This window comes from Pteropus medius, unplaced genomic scaffold (assembly GCF_902729225.1).
Source record: "Pteropus medius unplaced genomic scaffold, Ma_sr-lr_union100, whole genome shotgun sequence".
Lineage (NCBI taxonomy): Eukaryota > Metazoa > Chordata > Mammalia > Chiroptera > Pteropodidae > Pteropus > Pteropus medius.
This window is the reverse complement of record NW_024345600.1, coordinates 172,336-200,013: the sequence shown is the minus strand read 5'-3', so window position 1 is coordinate 200,013 and position 27,678 is coordinate 172,336. Positions and strand designations below refer to the sequence as shown.

The 27,678-nt window shown below is 36.6% G+C and overlaps 2 protein-coding genes across 4 annotated transcripts in view; one reads left to right on the top strand and one right to left on the bottom strand.

Annotated features, from left to right (window-relative positions):
* Positions 1-1,216: 1,216 nt before the first annotated feature.
* Positions 1,217-19,977, bottom strand: IKBIP (IKBKB interacting protein). 2 transcript variants are annotated; one of them, XM_039874036.1, is made up of 3 exons: positions 19,530-19,977; positions 13,642-13,759; positions 1,217-3,058 (listed from the first exon to the last, which is right to left on the bottom strand). In XM_039874036.1, the coding sequence occupies exons 1-3, from the start codon at positions 19,703-19,705 to the stop codon at positions 2,303-2,305; spliced, it is 1,050 nt and encodes a 349-aa protein (XP_039729970.1). In that variant the 5' UTR covers positions 19,706-19,977; the 3' UTR covers positions 1,217-2,302. The 2 variants fall into 2 exon arrangements, with proteins under 2 accessions (XP_039729970.1, XP_039729969.1); XM_039874035.1 differs by lacking the exon at positions 1,217-3,058 and adding an exon at positions 7,395-9,752 and having other exon boundaries at positions 19,530-19,970.
* Positions 19,978-20,484: 507 nt separating this feature from the next.
* The window catches only part of APAF1 (apoptotic peptidase activating factor 1), a 69,223-nt gene continuing 62,029 nt past the window's right edge, over positions 20,485-27,678 (top strand). Inside the window, exons 1-4 of one of the 2 annotated variants that reach the window (XM_039874033.1) lie at positions 20,485-20,626; positions 22,714-22,891; positions 23,021-23,210; positions 23,859-24,056. In XM_039874033.1, the coding sequence (XP_039729967.1) occupies positions 22,754-22,891; positions 23,021-23,210; positions 23,859-24,056 (526 nt within the window). In that variant the 5' untranslated portion in view covers positions 20,485-20,626; positions 22,714-22,753. The other variant, XM_039874032.1, reaches the window with a different exon arrangement.

The following is a 27,678-nucleotide window of genomic DNA, read 5'->3' as shown; positions in this document are numbered from 1 at the left end:
CACCTCAAAGCTTTTTCAGTCTTCATGTTGGAGAGGTATTTTGAGGATCTCTCCTTCTATGACTCAGTTTTTCTTCAACATGTACAGCACGGTGGCTTACAGGGCAGCTGGACTTATTTCAGGGCTCTGAAGTGGAGTCATGCAGAAGCTGAATCTTTTTTAGGATTTAGCCTTGAGGTCAGCATCCCTTCCACTAGATTGGTCACAACATTGGAAGTCTCAAAAGAAATCCCAGCTTCAGGGAAAAGTAATGGAGACACCACCTCTTGGTGGTAGGAGTGTCAATCACAGTGTCAAAGAAGCCTGGGGGATTGGATATATCTGCATATCAAGCCAACCCAAAGGTGGACTGTGGACTTAAAAACTTCAGGAAAGCCACTTTGCTCAGCTTTTACTACAAGACAAATTTCTACTGCTAACCTCATAAGATTCAAGTTTTATCTGTGGGTTTTGATATAAAGTATGCTGTGTCCAAGCTATCAAGAATTACTGTTGCTCTTTCAAGTGGCCTGAGGTGACCTCTGAAAATGATTCACTATTCACTTGACCCAGAAAACCCCACAAAATCATGCAAGAGGTTCAAATCTTCGTGTTCACTTTAAGAACTCGTGTGAAACTGCCCAGACCATCAAGGGTATGCATATCTGAAAAGCCACCAAGTATCTGAAGGATGTCACTTTACAAAAGGAATGTGTGCTCTTCCATCATTATAATGGAGTGTGTGCGCCCAGGCCAAATGGGGCTGGACGCAGGGTCGGTGATCCAAAAAGTGAATTTTTGCTGCACGTGCTTAAAAAGGCAGAGAGGAATGCTGAACTTAAGGATTTAGATGTAGAATCTGGTCATTGAGCACATCCAGGTGAACAAAGCTCCCAAGATGTGGCACAGGACTTAAAGAGCTCAGGGCAATTAACCCGTACCTGAGCTCTCCCTGCCATACTGAGATGATCCTCACTGAAAAAGAGCAGATTGTTCCTAAACCAGAAGGGGATATCCTGCAGAAGAAAGATATCAGAGGAAACTGAAGAAACAAAAATGGCCTGGGAGTAAAGTCAGCATCAAATAACTACTAATAAAAGTAAAAAAAAAAAAAGAAAAAGTTTGCTCTCTAGATATTTCAGTTATTTCTAAGAAAACCATTTCATCCTCAAAACAAGTAAAATAACTATGTTTTGTGAATTCACATTTCAAAATTTACCCATACTGAAAACAAAGATCCTAATAAAATTATTTTAATAACTGGTTTGTGACACTTGGTTTAATAAATCCTCAATTCCATAAAGCAGAATCCAATGGAATGAGTATATGTGATAAGTAATTCAACCGAGTTAATGTCAATGCTAGGACAAGATATAGCACTGCATAGTTTTCAGAGGGATCAGATATGATTCAAATTGTCTTACAGAGCAATTAAAACTGAGAAAGCCAAATTATGCATACCCAGTGACATGTACAACAAAACTGAACAGAATGAGATGTAACAACTTAACCAAATCTCCATTATGTGAAAGCTTCATGAAATGTTTGACCATATTTTCAAGTGAGTTTAACATTTTTTTGATAAGGTTTTTGGCACAGATGTGTCTACAGTGCTCATAAAGTTTGGTGCATGGCAGTCTTGCTGTAAATTAGGAGTTATACACTTTAGCATACAAAATTAATTGTACCATCTTCACAATTTTTATCATTTATGAGATAAATCACAAATAATTGTTAAAAATTCCAGATACCATGTGGTTAAAAAAACATTTCAAACTTCAAGGAATCTGTAGTTCAGTTAAATGATGTCACATTTCTGATATATCAAGGAATAATGTGGCACCTTAATGTCAACTTCTCCTAGCAGCACTTACCTCAGATATTGAATCATTTATTTCTTTAAGACATCAGCCCTGATCATGATGAGCAGGATCCACTTAGGGCCCCAACCACACATACTATGCTCCCTGATAGTCAATGAGAGGAAGTGGGGAGTCAGATCCTGCCCTATCTAGATTTCCCAGTGTTAGACTGGCAGATCCTGCTTATCCCCATTTGTCTGAGTCTGTCCATGTGTGTGTGTGTGTGTGTGTAGGATGCATAAGGTTCTTGCTATGTAAAGTTGCAAGTATGTTTTAACATTTATTTTGAATCAAGTGCTCAAACCTCTAAAAAATTTTATTTTTACTATACAAAATAGAATCAAATTTAAAAAATGGTATTTACTCCAACATTTCATTATTTCTGACATTGATTTTTTATAACATGACAGAGGTCCTATTTTTTAAAAAAGTTACTTCAGCCTAATCTAAATGATTTCAAATTAACCCATATCTGAAATGTGTGTTATTTCATCTTTCATATCCTTAATCTCAGCTTGGACTATTGTTAAATTAGATATTTTTTCATTTAAGAAAGCAATTTCTTTCTCTCTTTGGAGTAAGTCAGTAATCAATCTTCCAATGCGTTGTGTTAAATCATTTACTAATGGTTCCAAACGGGAAAAATCCTTCTTTAAATTATACACCTTTGGTTTTAGATCATTTGCAAAAGTCACAGTCTTCAGAACTTTAGCTCTGTCACTTTCTAAGCTTAAAAACCTGTTTGTGTGCTTGTTGAAATCATTCTTTAGCTCCGAAAGTATCTTCTTCACAGAGTTAATTCTTTCTGAATTTTCAGATGCTGTCTTTCGGAGCATTGCTGTTCGGTCAATGCTACTTGAAAGAAGATCACCTATGTTTTTTACTGTATTTTTTTCTACTTTTTCTATTTTTTTTTCTAGGTCTTGCACAGAATCTGTCAATGATGTGACATCAGTTACTAAACCTGAAATACGTCGTATATCTGTTTTTATAGTTGAAATCTTGAGACCAACATCTTTTGCCATGGAAATTGTACTTAAGTCTACTTTTGTAACAGCTTGAGAAAGAGTTGTCAAATTGTTGTTCAATATATCCTGTTTTTCAGTTATCCTGTTAGACCAAGTTTTCACCTCGTAAATTTCCTCCTGTAGATGCTTTAGATGAGCAATTAGTTGAAAAGACTGCAGTTGTTCCACGATAGCTTCAGACTTCTGACACTATAAGAAAATACAATATCATGATAATTAAATTGATTAAAAGCTTAACATTTAAAATTCAAGTTAAATTTTATGTGTTACTTTTAACCATAATTTCACTGCTCTTGTAGAAAGCATTGGTAAAAGATGTATTGTGTATTACTAATAAGAAGAAAAACATTAAGGAAATATAAATCTTATTGGAAATGACATTTTTCATTTTTTGTACCATCAGGTATCTCTGTACAGTGACAAAATGAGCTAAATAATACCGATTTTTCAATGGCTGCAGAAGGGAGGAGGAAACCTCCACTTAAGCCTTGGTAGATTTAGGGGGTCAAACAGGGCAACATAACTTCTGAAACACTAGTTATCTGTAGTTATAACAAGTGCTAGAATGAAGGGCCCAATGCCCAAGACTGTGCATACACTTTATTCTATTCTATGAATAATTTTCTGGGGTATCTATCCATTAGACCTTGAATAATTGAACTACTTCTTAAGTTCCTAGCATATATTAGGTATGTCAGGCATGAGGGACATAAAGATAGGTAGGTACAGCTTGGGTTGTGGCCTCAACTCAGTTTATTAGTTTAGTAGGGCAGAAAGATATGTAAAAAACAACAACAAATAATCTCCAAGGTTCTAAAATTCCATGATTCTAAACACAAGTGGTTCTCAATGCTTGTATGTTTGTATTGCCATCCTCCTTCCCCACCACCAACTGTATACTGATATCTCTAAATTGTTTTGGTTTAACTTGGACACATTAGCTGATGAACATTTTGAGCCACATAAGCGCCTGGCAACATTTCAAATTGTGGTGGTGGTGGTTGAGTGTGTGCATGTATGTGTGTTTATACAGAGGTATTGGGGAAGTTGAATTATCGTATTTTGAATATTTGAAATTTTATCGTATTATGCTATCAGTTAATAAAATTAAGAGGAGGGAATTAAAGTGCTAGTTTTAGTGATAAGATGGTCTTATAAAGGATACAAAATTGAAAATTAAAGCAAATGCGCTCAAGGTCCATGGATGTTGTTGCAAATGGCAGGATATCCTCCTTTCCACAGCTGAATATATAAATATCAAAGTAACATGTTGTACACCTTAGATTTACACAATGGTATGTCATATATTTATTCAATTAAAAAAATAAATAGGAATTGCCAGGTGAGACTATTAAGCTTCAGTCAGAAGGTTAACTTAAGCCTGTGGACTGTGTTCGACTATAAAAAAAAGAACAAATATAAAATATATTATCAAAGCATGACTCCAAAGACAGATATGTCATGATTACATCAAAAAAGGGAATCCCAGTTGTAATGTGTATGTCAATTGTTTGGCTTTTGCACATTTAACCAGCAGCTTATTTTCTAGGCAAGCATTATTTTAAAGTAGAGGTTGTCTATAGCTTTCTGCTAATAATCAAAATCAGTTTGACTCAACAACATTTACTGTGCTAGTATGATCAAGAACAGTCTGCTTTCAGAGTTTGTAGTTTGAGAAAGAAAATGTCAATAAATGGATTTTTTTTAATTCAGAAAAAAACCATAAAATGCAAATATGCAGGCTGAAAAACATTTTTTATAAAATAATATATGCTGTTTAAAGATTTTTTCTAAAATAACTATTTCTTCAATGTTATGAATCACCTTTCTTAAATTAAATTTGTCTGATTTACTCAGCTAACATTTTGAGATTATTTTGGTAACATTAACTTAGTTTTATTTAAAGCATATAAAAATTTAATATGCCTGGAATGTTATTTTTATGTATAGTTGCAAAGGAATGACAAACTGAAATGGGGCAGAACAGTTAATTCAAAGCAGCAACACTCACTATATGTTTGGCTTAAAAATATATTTTAGGACTTTTCTCAATAGGTTTATGCTACATTAATTATTGGTGGGAGAGGTGGCCCCAAATATTTCTTGGTAGAGAATTAGATTGTGAAAACGTTATTGTGGGTATGGCAATAAGAAACAGCCACAAATAGAAAGGAAATTGAGTAGTGATTGCAAAACCACGTTTTATTTTTAAGGGGAAAGTTTTGTAATAAAGTATAGTTGCTGAAACAGAAGATTCCCAAGGGTGAAAGGAGATGACTTATTTTAATCTATTTCATTACTAGGTTATCATTTATTAATGTATCTACTCCTGTAACTGTAGCTTAATAGCATCACACAATAAAGAAACTTCAGAAAGTGCTAGGTTTATTTTTAAGAAACTGCTAGTAAGCCTCTTGGTTTCACTTGGTAGCTTATAAAAGCAATTTATCATGAACTTCTACTCATCTTTACTAAAATATAAACTCAATACAGTGTAGAAATAGTCTAGAAAGTTTTTTTACTGTTATTTTAAAAAATTACTTATGGCTTGTTTAAGCTACTTGCCTAGGATGGACAGAAGAGTTGCTGAGTCTCAGTAGCTCAAAAGATTCAACCAGTAACTTGAATATTTATCAAGTTCCTATACATATGCAAAGTACTAAGCTAGACACGTCAGTCCTGTAATGGTAAATATTGTCTGGATCTACGAGCACGGAAATTGGTTCAAGGGAATGATTTCTGGGTCCAACTGACTTTCCAAAAACTTTGCTAAAGGGTCTTTGGACTGAACTGAGTGACCTGGAAATTGTATTGATCCCTAAAATTTAAAACTACTTAAAGCCAGAAGGGATCGCAGATTATTTGGTATAATTTCCTCATTTTACAAATCAAGTGCCCAAGAACACATGGTTAGTGGCAAAGCCTACCTTAGAAGACTGTCATTTAGAGTTCTTTTTCCTCCATTGCTTTCCCACTCTTCCCAAAACATTTATTGATTCCTTCTTATGCTCAAGGCCCAATTTTAGGTCACAGTTACAACTTCTGAGTGACTTATGGTCTAGTTTAATGGTGACATGGTGCTTGCCATTTAACTACCACCAAATTTGGCTGAATTACAGCTTTTGAAATCTCAAGGTAGTTCTACTGACAGATTTCTTGTGATTTTCCCCCTTCCCCTGGTTGAACAGTAGCAGGTTGTGCTGAATAGTGGGAGGTCAGTGGCTTCTGGAATTGAACAGACCCAAGTATGATTGCAAGATTCCTAATTTTGTTGAATCTCAATTTCTCCACTTGTAAAATGGGTCTTGTAGCTAGCAGAGCTGTGGTGAGAATTAGTGATAACACATGCAAAGTGCTTTGCACAATGACTAGGATATGGCTGGTAGTCAATAAACATATGGAGCCATTAGGATGATGGTGATGAATGGAGACCTCCTAGCAATGTGACATATATAATAGGCTCCAAAATATTAGTTCTCTCCTCCCCTGCAGTGTAAAGTTAGGATGGAGAATTTTGATTTGTATTAAATTAAGAGTTCATAGCTGAACAGATGCTGGATTAATTTGCATAGTTTTTGCTAACTGTGCAAATATGAGGTAAGTCTATAAAGAAATAAGATTTTTTTGTGTGTTTGGTGAATGTACAGCATCATTATTTTATAATGACATATTAAGCTTTGATCAAGATTATAAATTCATACAAAGGTCTACAATAAGGTTGAGATTAAAAATAATGGCATTAACTTTGTACCTTATGAGTTTAGTTTTCTATGAAACCATACAGGCTGATAAATCAACTTTTCATTATAAAATATAAAGGTACACTTAGTCAATAGTTTCTAATTACTTGGCAAAATTTAAGGAAATATTGACATAAATATACTTTGAAACTTTACATCTAAAGGTTTGAAAAAACTAGGTCTTTCTTTTGTAACAGTGATTTATATATGTGCTAATTAAAAAAAAAGACCCAGTACTCTATCAGAAATCAACTGATATTAAATTTATTACCAATTACAAAGATACAAAAAAGGTGTCTTAGAATATGGTAATCATTCTTAAAGGAAAGACTAATGGTATAATTTCATATATGATACACAGGGAAGTTTTTGAAATTTCAAGTATTTGTAATACATAAATGAATGTAAGAAACAGGAAGACAAATTAGGTACATCTAAAACTCTCTAATGACCATTTTTTTATAGGGAAATCTCTGGGTAAAGAATATATACATGTGTATGTACATGTATACATACATGTGTATATACACATACACAATAGTTTTCTCATGAAATTCTTGGAGAAGGGCAGTTTTTGTTTCCCTGTAACTGTCACTATAGAGCACAGTGGCCACCTTGTTTCCACTTATTTTTGGTAACCATTACTATGATATATACAAGTTAATAACATTAATGATGTGTCAGATATGGTGAAATGCAAAATAAATAAATAAATAAGAGTGAAGAGTTCACAAGAGATCACATCTACCCTAACAGGATGGAGGTTGAAACAACACAGTTACAGCTAACTTTATAATCTATTTTATTGGCACGAACATAAAAGCAAACAAATACAATTGTCAGTGCACACAGGTAAGAACTTAGACATTCAGAAGTCAAGAAATTTAATGTTAAGATTCCAAAAATTAACGGTATGTCCTTTAGTAGAAATCTTCCAGGCTTGTTTTTATGAACCATGGCTGTCTACCATAGTAGGACTTGTTAGAGATTTTTCCAAAAATGTGCAAATTTACATAATAAAACTACCTGACCACAATTATCTTTTGTAACTGAATGCTTTCAAGTTCTTTTTAATTCCACTGAAATTGCACTATGAAACTGAAACTGGAACTACAGTTGGTTATTGGCAAGAAGCAGCAAGGAAGAACAGTATGTCCATTTGCAGTTGACTCAGTTTTCAGCACCAAGCTTGGACACCTTCGATACATCAGTTTGCCAATAAAAGTCTTATGTGATCCCGTAACCCTGCACATTTCTGATTATCGTTGTTACAAAAATATGGCTAGGCCTCTGCTTAATTTCATCTCACTATGTCCATGTCTTTGAGTAAAATAAAATCACTATGTAAAACAAATTTGGTTGAGTAGTTTGGGGACTCTTTAAAATAATGACATACTTTAATTACCATAACTGTCATCATTTCTCATTGTGTGGCTTTCTCCTCTTTAAAATAAGCCAAAGGCTTCTTAGTGTCTTTATATTGTTAGTAGAATAATTTATCTAGAGATCACGTATCTAGCAAACTCAAGCCTGTAACACAGTAAGAACCTTAAAAAAAAAAAAAGCCTAGGTATATAAAAATATTCTGAAAGCCTGTATTTCAAAGCATACACACTTAATACTCAGGAAAAGCTTTTAATAAAAAGATATTTACTCTTAAAAAGTCTTACAAGTATCTGTAACAGTTTAGAACCTTAACAAAAACTAAAAACGTTTCCTAGACTTGATAGTTTTCAAAAAGTGCATATTAATTCATAGCAAAGCACCCTGGACTCTCCATAAGGTATGTTATCTTTGATTTTAGACACAATTCCCATGAACTTGGTTGTTCTGATTCTTAGCCTGCAGTAAATTACAAAGGAATTGGCTGAGGCTGGCACATTACCAACTGACCTGATAGTAAGATCAGGTCAGTGGGTCACCTTTTCAGGTGCCAGAAAAGGTATAAGTGGTAGACATAAGGTTTGAAAAATAGCAAACTGGGGTCATTTAGTGAAGAGGTAAACACTCCTCAATAGCTCTTAGAGACATTAATATATTTGAGTCCAACAGGTGGAATTCATAATTGCTTTAAAGCAATATACTGCTTTAAAAGTAGATATATTTTAGAAATATTTAAAATAGTTAAAATGAAATGTTTTATTGCTTAAAAAGATAAGCTTTGATTATCTGAATAGTCCATTTGTGTGGACATCTCACTTCTTTCTCAACAATGTAGGATAAAGTGAGTCCTATCAGAATGACACAAAAGCACGGAACTGATCAATTTATGTATAATATGGTTTATCAGAATAAATGTAGGGCATTTAAAAATCACTATCGATTCCTTCATTTTCTAGATTATATTCTTCTAAAGTTCCCTTTTCTCTTGTACTTGAATATACTATAAAATCACGAACTTTTCCTTTCAGATCATTCAATTCATTTTGCATTTTTAATATGCTATTATCATACTGAATTCCTTCAAGCGTTTTCTGCATCTCCATTATTTCAGATACTGCTTTCAGCATATCGTCTTCCATATTAAACATCTGAATAGTTAAGTCTTCCATTTTCTTTTCTGTCCCTATCAGATCCTGAGAGACTCTGAGAACAGAGTGAATAGCACTTTCAATGGTTGGCAAATGTGTCTTGCATTCTTCCACCTTGGGTTCGTAGTTGGAAAGTTTATTAGTTAGGTCTTCATCTCTGGCAAAGAGAGCATGCTGTTCCTCTTCTAACTTTTCAACTGCTTTTGTATCAGAGCCCAGCTGCTGCTCCACTCGCAGAAGGTCTTCTTCTTCCTGTCTTTTTACTGTTCTAATATTTCTTAGCGTGCTATCTTCCAAATCTTTTAGTCTTTCAGTGAGCAGTTTTATTCCTTGTTCAGCTGAGTTAATTTGGACAGTAACTTGAGAATGTACATGTTTCGATTCTGATTTGAAAATGTCTGTATTAACATTCATTTCTTCTAGGCTTCTCGTCCAGAAATTTGTAACATTCTGGAATTTTTCATTAAGGCTTTGCATCTTTTGAGTGAGCATCTCTTCACTATTTTGAATGTCATGCATGATACTTTGGAGGCTGGATACGTCCTGCTCAAACTGGGTCACCAAAGACATGGATGATGTAGCTTCCTGCAGGATACTTTCAGTAGACTCAAGCTGCATTTATAACACAAAACAATTCCCAAGGCCACTTAATAACTTTTACATTAGGGAAACACACTAATAATCATGTGCCAAGGTCAAATTCTGAAGATGTCTAAAACATCCAAGAATATGTCAGAACCATACTGACAAAAACATTTATTACTTTAACAGCTATTTTAAAATATTTTAAACAAATTTAATACATTAGCACTATGGTAGAAAAATATACACTTGAATTTATAATTCTAAATATTTGGCACATTTTCATGGAGGGATATTCAAGTGAAAAATTACGTTAAAGGAGCCTGAAGTATATCACATTTCCTTCTTTTTTCTTTTTAACTCCAATGGAAAGCAACTTCATTGTGATTTTTATGGTTATCTGGCTTTTTTTAGAAACTGTAACAGACATAACATTTAACTTTCCTGAATTCGATGATTCTGGAAGAGTTTCTGTCTGAAAAATATTTGTTGACTAACCTCTGTGGAGAAGGTACCAGATCAGATCCTACAGATAATCACAAAGGCGAAAATGAGTAAAAGCCCAGTTTAGTGAGACAACTCATGTCAAATATTAAAGTGTTCTAAGTTATCTGTAAATTATGGTAAGCTGCTGGCATGTCCTAATATGTGTCCAGCACATAGAAGGGCCAGGTTGTGGACCTCCCTCAGTTTACACTCACACATAGCTAACAGTCCTTAGAGACTACTGGAAGGCCTAGAAATGAATATTAGTTTACCAAAGGTTTGTCGCATTGTGTTGAAGATATAATACTGTACAAGACACAGATCTGCCCTTATGTAGCTTAGTTTAATTGGGGAGAAGGCCAAGTCTATGAGCGTTATGAAGGGAAGAACTATGGAAGCACTTACATGGGTACCCAAAACAGACTTTAATGATCAAGGAAACTATTCTAGATGTATTATCTAATATCTGCTTCTAGTTAGTTACTCTCTAAATCATCCTACACACTTCAGCCAGGTTAAGCTTTTAAAAACTGCTATGCACATCATGGTACAACATAAAAAACCCTACAATGTTTCCTAATATTTCTAGGATAAAGTCCAAAAGTCCACAACATTACTATATTCTATTCTTCCCTCCTCTTTGCTTAGCTAAATTCTGTCCTACGTTTAAGGCTGAGATCAGATCTCGGCTCCTTAGTTTAGCATTCTTTCATCACTCTAGCCCTGACAGCCTCAACTCCTGAGCATATACTATATCATGTATTTGCCACCTATTTGGCACTTACATATAATCCAAGATTTTTTGAGTGTTCACTCTGTGCCAGACCTTGTGCTAGATACTGGATATAAAAATATAAACTATAGTCCCTGGCCTCACAATTTGATAGGGGAAGATAGTGTTTTGGATCTTTTACATCATATATTCTAGAGTCCCCAAAACACTTGAGTGTCCTCTGTTTCATTATTAGGTAGTAGGGATGTAGAGATAAAAGATAGTGTCTGCTCTAAAGCTGTAGTCCCCAAACTTTTTTGGCACCAGGGACCAGTGCTCCTATGAGAATCTAATGCCTGATGATCTGAGGTGGAGCTGAGGCAGTGATGCTAGCGCTGGGGAGCGGCTGCAAATACAGATGAAACTTCGCTCGCTTGCTTGTCACTCACTTCCTGCTGTGCAGCCCGGTTTCTAACAGGCCATGGACTGGTACCGGTCTGCAGCCCGGGGGTTTGGGGACCCCTGCTCTAAAGAGTAGTAAAGGAGACAAATTAACAACAAGAAAAAATCACAACAGATTATGATTTGTGTCATGACAGAATTAGCATGGGAGAATGGATGCTTACAGGAGATCAGAAGTCTGGAGGTCAATGAGGAAAGGCTTAGAAGTGACTTTGAAATTTGACTCTTTAACAGATTGATGAGTTAGCCAGGGGAAGATAGATAGTAGAGCGTCTAAATTACTTAAGGAAAGAGATCATGTCCTATGCATTTTTGCAGTTGCTATACCTCAGGGTATAAAGGACATGTTTGATGTTTAGGAAGAATGGCTATAAATCTTCTGGACCCCAATCAAGACCTACAGCAGTTCCAGGTGATAGATTGCTGGGAACAATGTGCAACAGTACTGAATAAGACCACTCTGAAACCTCATTGAAAAATTATTTTTAACGTACACATGTAGCCATAATACAAGTTCCTCTAAAAACCAATTCTGAGAAATACTTAAACATTGGTAACACTGTTAGGGTTAGTTGCCTTATAAGCAGCATTTTGAAGAGGCAAACTTATCTTCACCTGAGGTAATCTCCCGTGTGGGCTGTTTATCGCAGCATCACTATAATCTGCAGGCAGTATAACCCCGTGGATCCCAAAGGTTGAAAAGATCAACTTTTCTGAATAATAAAGTCTCAAAATATAACCTGCAAATATATAGTGACTAGTATAACCATAATAGCTAGCATTTAATGGGCTACCAACATATTCCAATAGTTTTTCATTTTTTTAAAAAGAGCTAATACTTAAATTTATTACTGCTTACAGGTTTTCAAAGTTTTTGCTTATATATTATATCTCATCTGATCCTTATAAAAATCTTGTTATTCTCATTTAATAAATGATGAAAAATAGGTCAAGAGGTTAAAGTGATTCTTCCACGATCACAGTTGTGACAAGAGGCCACGTCTAGTTGTTTTCCCCACCTACTGCATTATGCTGGCATTAGGGTAAACTTTCTGAAAAGGCAGCTATTGTCAAACCACTCCCAGGGCAGACTGGGAGAGCAAGAGCTATGCAAAGATTGAATATTTTTTTGGATCCTATGAAAACATTTTAAAAATCCACTTCAAAAAGCATTTTAATTGCTACCAAAGTTTTCATTTAAAAAGGAAATCTTCTTCAAAATTTGTTTTCAGTGGCTTTTAAGTGGCTTCTATTTCCTGGAGTTTTGTCCATCATTATGTTCCCCCCATCATTCTGGGCCCCCCAACAACTACAACCAGATTCCAGCTAGAACCCTAGGTCAAAATACCAACTCTTGCAGCAACTTCCTAGAGGCCCTTAGGCTCACATTGATTCCCCTAGCATGTTGGAGGGGATGCATAACTTTCATCCATAGCTTTTCTCTTCTGGGGGAGATATACGCTCATCTTGTGCCGGAGGCTGCAGGAACTTAGATCCTCTATTTCATTTTTGTTTATTTTTATAACATCCTTGCTCACCCTGGGGCCAAGCACAAGCCTTGTCTACCTTATGGCACGAGTAAAGTCTTAATGAGTGAATTAATGGACAAATGAGGCATATTTCCCAGTGATAGCTTGGTTCCTAGTGGCCAGGCAAGGCGCACATGATGCGTTATTGATTACAGCAGACCCTGTCCTGAGAAGCGTGGTAGACATACATTTTTTATCTGACTTACTTTTCTAATAATTACAGAAATAATGCATCTGTATTTACAGCTTGAAAAAGCACAACAAACACATGAATTTTAATTTTCATTTGATTACAGTCAGTATTTTTAGTCATTCTTAATTGGATACATGCATATGTATATATGCTTACCAAGTGGAAAATAAAGAAAAAACACTGATGGATCTTTGCCCAACAAGTGCTTTTCCTATTCTAATTTTATATCTAAATATCAATCATATTTTCAGTGCTCTAGACACTCGATATTTAAATAGAAAACTGAGGTCATATTGATATGAGCATATTGGTCTTCTTAAATAATAACATTTGTTATATATATGTAAAAGAATCCTTGCCCTTTCAAAATGTAAGTTTAAATTGGATTGAAGAGAAAATGTAAAGGGGTAGGAAGACCAGTGAAAGTTAAAATAGCAATGGTCAAAAGGCAGGAAAAAAGAATTTTATGAACTGGGAAGAGTGATAGTGGTGAAGAAAAATGGGAAAATCTCCCCAGATAAGCCAATTTATAATTACCTTTTCTGAAATTAAACTGATTTTACTTTGAAGCCCTTGGAATTCCTTGGTTTCTATTTTCAGTAACTGGTATTGGCTTTCCACCTTTGCAAACCTTTCCGACTGCTGAAATACAAACCTGGAAAAGAAAAGAAAAATCACTACCTCCTAATTCAAATCTATTTAAGTCTTAATTTTAAAGGAGTATTTTATACCCACTTCTGGTAAGGACATTCTGGTATAGGTAGTGGCAGCTTTTATTAGTTTATTTCAACAAACATTTAGAGAGCCTGTTACGTGGTAGGTAGTGGTTTAACTCATGCAAAGATGAGTGAAATATTGCCTCTGTACAAGTTCAGAACTCAGTGAGTCAGATGGTGTGATATTTGTAATAGATGTATGCAAAAGAAATATTTCGGAGGAAGAACTAACAAATTAGAAAAATTATGTGATCTCTACTATTTTCCTCAAGGCCATATTTGGTCAATATCTAGAAAATAAGTGTTTTTACACTGAAATGTAGAAGCAAGAGTTCTCTATACAGAGACTCATGGACACAGACAGTGGATTAGTGGTTACTTGAGGGAAGCGGGGAGGTGGGGGAGAGAGGGATAAAAAGGGTCAAATATTTTGCAACGGAAGGAAATCTAACTTTGGGTGGTGGACACACAATGCAATATATATATATATATATATATAGAATATATATATATATAGAATATATATATGTATATATGACAGACTGTTGAATTGTACACTTCAAACATTTGATTTTTTAAATCAGTCACTCCAATAATTTTTAATAAAGTGTTTTTTAAATTTAAATGCAGAAAACAAAACAAAATGATGGAATGGAAGGAATAGAAGTTGCAAAATAACCGGTCAAACTGTTGAAAACAGAAGTCATTGTCAACGTGACAATAGAACGTATATGCAGTGCAAGGTGTATAATATGTATAATTGGTTATACTAAAAAATAAAAGTCAGATAGATGCCCTTCTATAATTGGAGTGTACTTTTCATCTGGTAAATAGTAAAAAATAAAAGCATAAAAAACTTATTCTAATCTTAAGAACAATAAATGAACTTTTGTGTGTATAGAACTTGAAATGAGCAAGCAAAAAGAAATGCTTTGCATCTGATACCATTTTGGTTAATCTGATTTGACTCAATTCTTCATGCTCTGAAAAGGCAACAGTTGAGATTCTTTGTGTATTTATTGAGTCAGGAAAAAGCAGTGGAGCAGAATAATATGAAGCCAGTGTCTAAATCAGAGTACACAGACCAGTGGTTCAAAGTGTCACTGCATATTGGAGTCACCCTGCAGCTTTAAAGAAGTCTGATGCTTGGGTCCCACCCACAGAAATTCTGAGTGACTTGGTTTGAGATGTGACTTGGATATTGAAATATTTAAAAGCTCCCCAGGTTATCTGAGTGCTCAGCAAAGTGAGAAACACTAATTGACCGTTTTGTGAAACTGACTTCCATTGAAAGACATTTAAAGATCCCAAAACTCAATAGAGGGGTGAAAGACTTCTCAGCTTTGTGCATCATTGCAAAGGGTAATGTTTCAAACTCATAAATGTCAATGTCATCCTTAGGCTAACTGTTGCTATAAAACTGTTCAAAGCTAAAATGGATTTTTTGTTTTTTAAAAAAATGTTTATAATGTTGGATGAAATTTCTTTTAATGATGCCTCATATCTATTCTGTAACACTGAATTGAGTCCAAGTTATGTACTTAGTACAGATTGATTTTTCTTCTGTGTGCTAATATGAACTTTTAAACAAAACTTCTGGTTATTAGAAAATGCTATTATCCTAATTTTCAAAGATGGATGTGTAGACTTAATTCTCTTTTGATTTGCTGTTTCATTCTTGGCTTTTAAGAGGCTCTTTTCCAGTATAGGCTTATCTGAGACTAGCAGACAGAGACCAAGGATAGAGACCAATCTAAAGAAATGTCTAATTTCAGGGACTAGTTTTATCATCCATTACTCCAGTGTTACATGGATATATTCTATAGATCATTGAGTTAATTCAGAATGAAATAATTATTATGAAGACTTTTGGTGAAGTTGATCCACTACAATAATACATCATAGGTATTTCCATTTTATTAGATATTTTTAATGTTGTCTACCTCTTTTTGGATTAATATCAAAGGGAGACAACATATACTGGTTGAGGGTGGAGCTAGGCAACTTTGGCCGCGCCTTTTACTAGCTGTATGAACATTGTAGACACGTTTTATTTAACATATCTTTGCTAGTTTCTTCAACTGTAAAGTGGGGATACTACTACTTAGTATATAGGGTTGTTGTAGATATTAAATAGGTTATTTATAAAGTTCCTAGATAGTGCCTATAGCAAGAACACATCAACTATGCTCTTTTGAACTGTTTTGTGGCACTACATTTCTATCCCCCTGACAAGCCTATAGCAGTTAAAGGATCAGAGCTCCCTTCGACTTGTATTTGATAGAAGACATAGGCCTGGGCCCCTTCAAAACCAGGGTTAGGTTTATAGCTAATGAAGGATGGAATGGATGGATGAAAAGCATTCTCTTATCCTGTTTTGGGTTAAAGGCCTTAAATGTCTGCACATAGGAGAAAGGGTTCCAGGTTAATTTGCTACCTTAGTTGGATTTGTAAAAGAAATCTGACTCCCTCATAATCCACGGCAGTCTTCAGAGACCTCATACAGATTCAGGGCCCTGTAGTAGTAAAGTGTGCACTTCCTCAGTGTTGCCTCTGCATAGCTCCTTTAGGAATCTTCTATAGTGGCGGACAGCTGATTGAGGACTTATATAGGAGTTTCTATGGCTGTTTCAACTTAATGAGAAAGAGGCAAATAACCAAAGGAAGCTGTTACTATGGACCTTCAGCAAAAAAGGGAGTTCCATGGCCACTACTGGGGTCAGTACCCAGTTAGCTTTGTTTCATACTATAGCTTCATTTTCAGCATAATACTGAATGTTCAGGAAAATACCAACCGTATCCCATTTTCAAAAAGCAGAACATCTGAAGGATAACCCTGTCTTTTACATAAAACTCTACAAACAACAATAAAAAGCTATAAAACAAGGTTAGCCAAGATTCTGCTGTATAAATGATTTATAGAGAAAAGAGTTGATTGTTTAAAGAGTTTTTGATTTTTTACATACTTATCACAAATGCAATGAAAAACTTTTATAAAGGCAATTAAAAAATCTGTTGAAATTTCCAGAAGAAATTTAAAATTTGTACAATGGAAGTTCTAGTTGATATTAAATAAGATTGAGAAGTATTATTAGTGTTTTATTATTAATAGTAACTTCACAACTTTCTAAAAAATTTCCTTAAGAGTTTATAAATGAGGTATGCAAACTGAGGTATGGGCAACTGTTATCTCCAATGTATGATCATTAGGATGACATAGGATGGCATATCAGGACTTTATCTGTTATACATTATTTCTGTTCACTTGCTAAACAAGGATCCAAAGTCTAAAGGCCTGAAGACACTGAAACAGTGATGCCTTGAAATCCTTCTTGGGCAGAGGAAGGGTTCAAATCCCCACCCCACCCTCATTTAATCTAATTTTGAGATGATAGGTAAGTTGTGTTTAAAAGTACACAGATAGGCACTTATATTCAATGTTGTATTTTAACAACCAGGACACTGTCAGTACAGTAAGAGATCAATAAAGATTTGATGGATGACCTTTAGATGCTGGAGTATGTGTTCTCGAAGTAAAAATCTTGATGGCTTTGTTATAATTCTAGTGTGCTTTTAAGTATTTTGAGATGCCAAATGTTTATTTAGAAAATGCTTGCAAATGTCTTACCAGAATAATTTTTTACTCTCAAATTCACCATGAATAAATTTTGCTATAAACAGTGACTGAAGTATTTATACTTCAACTCTTGGGGCAAAAGATTTCAGAAGAGCAATTAACAGAAAATTATTTTAATAATAATAATAAAATCTGCCTAGTTTTAGAAATAATCTTTGACTATTATTTTATTATTTTTTAAAGACAGTTCAAATAAAACCTTCCTACCGAATATAACTTTTTTGTGTCTTTACTGTAAGTTCCTGAGCTGAAGCATCTGCTTTTCATCAGTTTTTTTCCTTTATAGATTTGTGGACAAAAAAGGGGTTCTATGGAAAGTAACCTTGCAGGGCGACTTGATCATAAATTCGTAAATGGATAGGTCAAGATGGGAAAGTCACACACCAAGCACATAATTTTTTTAGTAAAAGGCTTCTTTGCTTTAAGCAAGCTCTGCCCATTGTTTTTGTACATCTAGGTTAACACACCTTGAAATAAACCATAACAATCTTCAAAAGAGCACATAATCGCATTAACTATCCTATAATCAAATCCCCACCTTGTTTTCTCCCACCTGCATGAAATCTTCCTTATCTTCCCTCTTTAATTTCAAAGGCATAAACGTAACTGCAATTGCCATCAGTTTTGGCTCAAATAAACTCTTAATAAAAATCCTCTACAGGTTTGGATGTTTCTTATGTTGACAGATTCCTATCATTGTTTTTTCCCAAGACAGTAACTAAATTACTGAAAAGCTGAACATTTTGTGATAGAACTCATTTCACATGAATATGAATCTTTGTAATTAATCAATCAAGTAACTAAAATCAGTTGTATTAGGTTCCAAGGAGAAACGACATATATCTTTGAGCATAATAAATTCTATTACTGAATAACTTCCCCAATACAAAAAGGATTTTAAAATTTACCTAAAGGTAATGCATTTTAAGACATAAGAGGATTTTAAAAAGGTAGTTCAGTATATTTATTAAGATCAAAATATTTTATTAAAAATATTAGTAAATTAACTATTTTTTAAGAGAACATTTAATAATCAACATTACACATTATTGTAAATCTTTTATTAAATTCAACTCAAGATGAGCTACCTCAAGTATAATTCGAAATTTACTAGCATCAAAAATGTTCTAGATTAGAGGACATCCAGGGTTCCTTCCAGAATTCGATTACTTTAGAGGATAACTGTCCCCTAAGTATTTTAAAAATCAGTGAGTGAAAAATGGAGGTAAAGTTACTAATTTAAATCGTTGCCCTTGTTATCAAACTGAAATAGGTTCGTCCTAAAGAAAATAATTGGGGAAAATAAAATTAATAAGTTTGTTTTATAGTCATTTCTAATATTTTTTCCTATGACACCAATATACTGCTATTTGCTTGGTTTAAAAATTGTTTAGTTTTAGGTGAACAGCGTGCTATACTTTCGTAGCTTTCCAGTACTAAAATTCAATCGGTAACTTAGGAAACAGCTTTAAATAACGCATGCGCATCGATCAAACTATGAGCACTGCAAACTGATATAATCACTAACGTCTGTTGCTTTGAGATCAAAATGAATTCTTTTAAGGTTGCAAACGTTGCCATGAGGCATTCATGGGGTGAGGCAAATTTGTCCAGGACAAATGAACAATGGACTGTTAAGTAATGGGTTATAAAAACCACAAAGCTTCCGACGTGTAGTAGGCGCTTAATAAAGTTTGGCCAAATCTCTTAAGAAATGGCTGACTCGTTCCCAAACCTTAACCTCAACTCCAGTTGAGCGATCCCGGCCGTTACTAGTACAAAGGAAAAATGAGTTAAAAGAAACGAAAGAAAATAAGAAATTGGGCTGTCCCTTCTTGAGGGTTGAGGCACAGGTACAGAAGCAGCAAGTCTGAGGGTTGAAGGTTAGCGCATGCCGGGACGTGCGGGGTCGCAGCGGGACCCCAAGAAGAGCGGGGGTCCACGGCAGGTCCGGGGGGGAACCCGAAAAGAGCAGGGGTCCACGGAAGGCTGGGGTCGGGGCGGGACCCCGAGATGAGCGGGGGACCACGGAAGGCAGGGGTCGGGGCCCAGGCGGCCTCGCGCCCACTTACCAGGCCAGCCCCAGGCACGTCCCCAGCGACAGCAGGCTCACGCCAGTCCGGGGATCCATACAGCCCCCGCTTCCACCGCCCCGGGCCTCGGGGCTCTTCCCGCCCTCGCTCCTCTTCCCGGGATCCGCAGGGGGTCCCTTGGGCCCCGACTTCTTCCGGCTCTTCAGCTCAGACATGTCTGGAGGTCCTGAAGACGACACGACCCGGGGTCCTCTACAACCTGGGGGAGCGGGACGTGGCCGCCTCGGCGGTGACCGCGCCCCCACCCAGATTTAGCGCCGCCCAGAAACCAGCCCCCTCCTTCTGCCCGCCATCCTTGCTGCTTCACGGCGCCCTCCCTCTCCGAGTTCCTCCAGCTGAGATACATGGGAACCCTATCTTCTCCCTCCTCTCGGTTAACAGGCCAAACACAAGGATATCCGAGCTCCCGCACGCTTGCCAGCCGCCGGGACACGAGGGGGCGGGGCGGGGCGGGGCGGGGCAGCGTGCGCCCGTCGAGCGCGCCGCCGCCTCTGCCCTCCCCTCGTCCGAACGCGGCGCGCCCCTGTGGCTTAGCCACGTCCCCGCTGTGGGCTGGGGCAGAGAGCTCCCTCGTGCGCGCGCGGGCACGAGCCGCAGCGGGAGCGCGCGCGGCGGCGGCCGCCCCAGGCGGGGCTCCAAGCGTGTTTATTTGCATGCGCGGGCACGCGCTGTCCGGGCTGGGCGGGCTCCGTGGATTTTGACTTCTCCGCGGTCCTACGCAAAAGAGGAGGAATCGGTTGCACGCGGATGCTTTATTCCTGGGCAAAAGGGGTGAGAGAGCCCACGGTCAGGGTGCTGGGCCGTCAGCTCCCTGCGAGGACTCGAAGTAGCCACCGCGGCGTCCGGACTGGCGCCGGGCACCCGGGGTGCAGCTGCCGCCTGGAAGAAGGAGCGACAGCTTGTGGGGCCGCCCTCCCTTTGTGTCTGGGGTGGGGTCCACCGAGAGGGCAGACCTCAGGCCAGGCCTCATCTCAGGGATCCGGCGCTGTGTTGTCCCTGCGCGGAGGTGACGCCCACCTTTGCGCTGGTCGGAGGTCCTCGGGGGTCTTCAGGCGCCCAGGGCTGCGGAAGCACAGGTGAGGCACCTGGGAGACCCGGACTTGTACCTGGACTGCGCCGCGAGTTTCGGAAGCCCAGTTGCCCCTTCTCCCCACGTTTGATTTCCAAGTCTATCCCCGCAGGGCTACTCTTCCCAGTAAAATTTTTGTGCGAAGGAGGTTTGGGTAAGTTTGCGCCTCGCTTTTCTCCTTGAACTGGGTTCCTTGGAGATTCAGTATCGATTTCGGGGATTCAGAATTCTGGGACAAGGAATAATCCTACCTCCTATATACCAGGAAGAGAAATTCTCTAAAGAGGAAGTAGTTAACTATTAACGGTTTTTATGGGTGAAATTGCTCTATTTCACATCTACGAAGTTACTTTTCATTTTGATGTTACAGAGGGTAGAACACCGAGAATTTCTGTTCAGAATATTTCAATTTGTGCAGTTTAAATCTAACGCATTTTAAGAGGACTAGGTAAAGTTGGAAGTTAGCTTCAGATTGTCAGAGTGTCTATTGGGCTATTGGACATAGCCTAAAAAATTCATTTTTGTTGCATCTTATACAGTTTTATTACTACAATTAAGGCATGTTTTATGTTTAAGTTGAGATCATAAAAACATTAACATTTAAAAACATGATAGCTTTAGTTCTAATCATAACTTTTATCATTTTCATGACAGTACTGGGCATTTTGTGAATCTCTACAACTAGGCAGATTCTCTACTTCCCCATGTATGCAAGTGCCACATTTGGTGTCACTTAAAAAATAGTCACTGTTGAAGTTTAATGATTATTGCTCCTCTTCTGTGCAATCTAAATACTTGTGCTTATCTCTGTTTCTGCACTTAAGACATCGCATTATCATGATCTGTTTTGCTCTCCCACCAGATTATGAATTCCTTCGGGGGTATGATTTAATATTCTCTGTAGACTCAGTGCTTGGCACATTGGAAAGGCTCAAATGTTTATTGAATGAATTAATTAATAAACACATTTAGATACTCTCTGTAATACATTGGATAGAATTCTGTTAATTTTTAAAAAAACTTACAGATATTCCTATCTGGGTTTTATACCCACAGAAAAATTTGCATTATATTTGAAATAAAGTTGGTAGAAACTTAGAGTGTTATGCTATGAAGAATATTCTTTTTGGTGTTCTCTTAATCCAAGAAATGACATCAGAGGGTATTTCCTGTTGCTTTGTCACACTTAGCTCAGCTGAAACACTAGTGGAGTGAGCATGTGAGAAATGCTCACTCCACTAGCTCTACCTTTGAAGACGTAGAGCTGACATTAACCTTGAGCAAGAACTAGTACTCAATACCAACAAATGCTCTATTTAGTCATATTGGATAAAGAAAAGTTTCTAAACATTAGGACTTTAGTATGATCAGTGCTTATAAAATATTTAAAAAAGTTTTTATTGTAAAAGTGATAATGTGTATTGAAAAAATTAAGACAATACAGAACAGTACAAAAAAAGAAACTGGGGAAAAAAATCCCAAGTCTTGCTACTTGGAAGTAACCCAGACATTTTGTTGAACAGACTTCCAAACATCTCTTTATGTATTTATATGAGGTCAACACATATTTTATGCTATATGTGGGATCATATTTCTGATTTTTCAATCAGCAGTGTTTCATTAGCATCTTGTCAGTATCTTGGAGATATGTTTTATTTTAAATGAGTGTATAGTATTCCATCTTATATACATACTCTGATTTTTTAAATCCATACTCAGTGGTGGGCATTTTGATTGTTTTCATCATTTTTCTCACCTAACCACTCTCTGTTAACTTTTTTTTTTTGTGTGTGTGTGTGGATATTTTTGAATACACATGTGAATGTCTCCTTGAGGTAAATTCTGGGTTAAAGAGAATGCTTATTTTAAACACTTCTCAATCTTATACTGCCTTTCAGAAAAGTTATATCCATTTTGTACTTACTTCAAGTAATGCATAAGAAAACTCATCACACCTTTGAAAACATTGGGTTTTGCCCATTAAAAAAAATTGTAAAATAAATCTATTTTCTTTACATTTCTTGATTACCAATGGGGTTACACATCTTTCATATCTTTATTGGCCTGACAAATATTTTGATTTTTTGCCTGTAGCTCATGGTTGAGAGCTCAGAGAGAGAAAAATTGAGGGAAGATGGATGCAAAAGCTCGGAATTGTTTGCTTCAATACAGAGAAGCCCTGGAAAAGGACATAAAAACATCCTACATAATGGATCATATGATTAGTGCTGGAGTTTTAACAGTATCGGAAGAGGAAAAAGTAAAAAATGAGGTAAAGCCCTCTGAGGCAGTCTGTGCTGTCTTAAACATTTTTACAATTTATTTCAAAACTTGCACTAGTCTTCACTAATTTGTTGCAAACATATTCTTTGTAGTATACTAAACTATTTCTTTTTTTTAGCCCACTCAACAGCAGCGAGCAGCTATGCTGATTAAAATGATACTTAAAAAAGATAATTATACCTACATATCATTCTACAATGCTCTATTACATGAAGGGTATAAAGATCTTGCTGCCTTTCTCCATGCTGGCCTTCCCGTTGTCCCTTCTTCCAATGGCAAGGATTCATGTGGTGGAATAACTTCCTATGGTTTGTATCCATAATATCTTCTATCACATACCTATCACAACAGCTACATTGCTGCGGTTTTGTCTTGCTGTATGTGGAGTCTGCCAAAGAGACTGATCAGTTCACTGAAAAATGCATGTGAAAAAATTATAATTAGGTTTTCCAACCTACATATTTTTATTTGCATCTATATTAACTCTCACATTTTCTTCCTGCCAAGGAAGCTATCTACTGCTGAGGTAATAATGCACGTATCCTAATTTTAGAGATAATAAGACAACTTATAGGCCTTTATTTAAGTTCTCCAGTTCTATGTTTCTCGAGTTCATGCATAGGAAAGAATAAGAATTTTTAGAAAACTATGTTCTTAACGTTTGCACACTTGGTCTTCCCAGTCTTTAATATGAGAAAAGAGATTGTAGAGTCGGAGAAGAATAGGGTAAGATATAGATGGAAATTTCCATTGCCTATGGTCACCTAGAAAGGTATATGTTTGCTTTTGTTCTGCATGTTTAGAGAAATCAAAGTTGAAGTTAATATGCTAGCCACATTTCTTATTTCTCTTGGAAATTCTGAGGGTAAGGCTTCAGTCTTATTTTCTTTGGTTTTTATAGTATTACGTGAGTAAGCATATCAAAATTCTTCATTCATGCTTGTTTTGAATTTCAGTAAGGACAGTCCTGTGTGAAGGAGGAGTACCACAGAGGCCAGTCGTTTTCGTTACGAGGAAGAAGCTGGTGAGCGCAATTCAGCAGAAGCTCTTCAAACTGAATAGTGAACCAGGATGGGTCACTGTGTATGGAATGGCAGGTTGTGGGAAGTCTGTATTAGCTGCAGAAGCTGTACGAGATCATGACCTCTTAGAAGGTAAGTTTTGAATACCATGTGTTGCTGGCTAAGGAGATATTCTTGAGGCATTGTATTAATTTCCTGTTGTTGTATGTAACAAATTACCAAAAATTTGGTGGCTTAAGATAACAAATTTATTATCTTCTGGTTCTAGAAGTCAGAAGTCCAAAATAGATCTTCCTGAGCTAAAATCAAGATGTCACAGGACTGAGTTTCTTCTGGAGACTGTAGAGAGAATCCTTTTTTCTCTTTTTTCTTTTTTTCTCATTTTACAGCTTCTAGAGCTGCCCCGCATTCTTTAGCTCATGGTCCCTTCTTTCATTTTCAAAGCTGGCAATGCAGAGCACCTTCAAATCTTTCTCTTTGAGCTTTGCTTTTGTCATCACATATCCTCTGACTCAAACCATCTTGCCTTCCTCTTATAAGGGCCTTTGTGTTTACATTGGGCCCACCAGATAATCCAAAATAATCTCATCTCAAAATCCTTAATTTAATTGTGCCTGCAAAATTCCTTTTGCCATGTAAGGTAACATTAGGATGTGGACATCTTTGAGGGGCTATTATTCTGCCTACTACAGGCACGATTAAATTTGGAATTTGTTTTCTATCTAGCCTATCACAATGAGGCTTGGCTAGCCAGGCCAATAAATTCATTTATTATCAGATGGTACTTATTATCACTGGAATAAAGCTAGTTCCCTTGTATCTTAACTATTGAGATTTGAAAACGGATCTTGAAAGATTGCCCAGTTTATATCCTTGCCTTTCAGGCAGTAGACTTACACCTTCCTGTCAGTCGAGTGTCTGTTTTGGCATAGAGTGCTGTAGCGACGGAGATTCTTGGAAGTCAGTTCCATTGATGACTCTCCCAGTGGGTGATTCTCCCATATATTTGGCATCCTGCATTAGACTGTTAGTTCCATTTCTATAGTTAATTCCATCAGTTGCTTATTTTTTAAAAATAAAAATCTTCAGTAATTTGTCTATCTTATGGTAAGCGCCAAGAAAAAGAAAAATTGAGAGTCGTCTGTAGCATTTTTGTAGGTGGGCTTTAGAGATTCATTTGATATCTGGTGACTGACTTTTCTTGTTTCATGTATTTGTGTATTCAGTAAATGTTTGAGAGCCTACTGTGGTTCTCGGCACTGTTTTGGGCACTAGGGACCCAAAAAAAGAAGGCACAGTCTGTCATCTAAGGAATTTACTCATATTCTAGTAGGGGAGACAGACATGTTAAGAGATTATGATACATGTGATAAATTGAACAGTAGAAAAAAGTATAAGGTACATAGTTAGAACAAAGGAAGGAAGCATTATCGCTCTGGGGGAAAAGGATAGACAGGGCAGGCTTCCTGAATGAGATGATATTTTAGCTGGAGTTTGGAGGAAGAGTAGGTAGGAATGGGAGAGTAGGGAAAGTAAGAAGGGTATCGGGTAGTTATTGGAGTGGGGAAGGGCATACTGTCCAGAGCAGGGTTTGGGACATTTCGCAGGTATACTGCTGACCTTAATGAGTCTGGTAGGTTCTCAGGGCGTTCATTAGGAATAGTTATGCAGCTTTCTCAATCTGTGGTTGCCTCCTTTCATTAGTGAGTCTAGGGGAACTTAAAGACAGTTCCTGATTTCTAGTTGTTAGTAATTTTTTGTTTAGAGTGCATAATCGGCGGTTAAGATGGTTTATGATGATATGACAAAATGAGAGGAAAAACAGTAAACTTCTAAGAGGTTTAGAAAGACGGAGGGCACATCTGTTGTATACACTTGGCTTTATTTTTACTTCGCAGCCTTTGTCAGCAGTATTGGTTACACTCTTGTTGGAAGTATGCCCAATTCCTAAACCCCGGTTTTTCCCCTTTGTCATTATAGAGAAGTTTCAGCTTAACTCGAATCTCGGGGCCAAGGCTTTAATTTTATTTATTTATTTATTTATTTATTTTTAACTTTACTGCAAAGTTGATCACCTAGGATATTCAGGATAAAATTGATTTAAGTTCTTTTAGTGCGAAGAAATGTTTTTTCTTTTTCCAATATTATGACTTGCTATTAAAATATATATTTATAATATTCTAATTTGTAGAGTTAAATTGTGTTCTTCAACTCAATTTAAATTATTTCCGATTATTGATGTGACTTTTCCATTTTAGGGGTTACAATTGACCAACAACATATAGAATTAATTATTCAGGAATCATTGTGTAAATTGTGGTCTCAGAATAGATTTTAACCATTTTATTTTGAGAAAATGTCAGAGATAGTAGGAATTGTCTGTTGCATATTAATTCAAATTCCTCGTGTACTTTTGTAAGATCTCAAGAACAGGAGATTGAGTCAGTCCATTATCATATTAGGTCTGTATAAGAGCTTCTTGCTGTGTTTATTTAAAAAAAAATTTTCCCATTCTTATTTTCCTTCCCTTCCTCTAAGGAAAAACACACTTCTATATGCCTCCACTATGCACCTACAACACTACTTCATTTCTGACACCACACATGTGAGTTTTCCACACACCCAGCAGTTCTTTAACCAGTTTAAATCGTATAATTGATTTAAACTCAATTATAACTCAGATCTGACACTCTGTCTGGAGATAGTGTCAGATCCCACAGGATAAGGGTTCAACGCCACACGATAGTCCTCTTCCCCTCTTCAAATGCCAATCGCAACTCCAGATTGTTGCCTGTGCTTCTGTCTAAATGGCTGTAGTATGAATCAGAGATTCCCTCACCTTGGGTTTGATTAATTTGCTAGAGCAGCTCATAGAACTCAGGAAAACATTCTACTTATTAGGTAACTGGTTTATTAAAAGATTGTAACTCAGGAACAGCCAGATGAAAGAGATGCATAAGGGCAAAGTATGTGGGAAGGGGCACAGAGCTTCCATGTCATCTTGCTATACTACTTTCCCCACACCTCCGTGTGTTCACTAACCTGGAAGCTCTCTGAACCCCCACCTTTTGGGTTTTTATGGAGAGTTCATTACATAAGCACATTTGATTAAATCATTGGACATTGGTGATTGAACTCATTCTCCAGCCTCTCTCCCTCTGAGTTTTTAAAGTATAGAAGCTTTCTCCTGAGGCTGTCTACCTGTTTGCTTCTGTCCTTCCCAAGATTTCCTTGATGCTATTAGATTATTAGTTGCTACCAGGAAAAACCTCATGTGAAGGTAGGATGGGGTTAATTTTCTCTGAATAAAGACAGTTTTTCTCTGATTCATTTTCTTGGAGTGAATTGTAGGTACAAACCTCATTCAAAGCTAAATTGCTCCCTCTTGTGCCCATAGTTTAGATTCTTTCTGAATTGTGGAATTAATGCTTCAGTTATTTAACAGTCATATTGTGGTGGCAGATTTGCAGGTTAGTTGGTCATTTGGTCTGTTTATCTTTCTTTTTAAAGCTAATAGTGTTTTATTTTTTTCTTGCTTATGTTTATAATTTCCTCATTTTTTAGTTTTAAATTTAAGAGAGAAAGACCTTTGATGTAGGTAATAGTGCCTTAAATATAAATCTGAAGAGTTTGCTAGCTGGCTATATCAGGATACTTTCTTTGTCTTTTCTTTAATCTGAGATGATTTTTAAAAATTTAAAATAGCACAAATTAAACAAACCTTAGGAGCAACAAGTAGTTTGAAACTTTATTT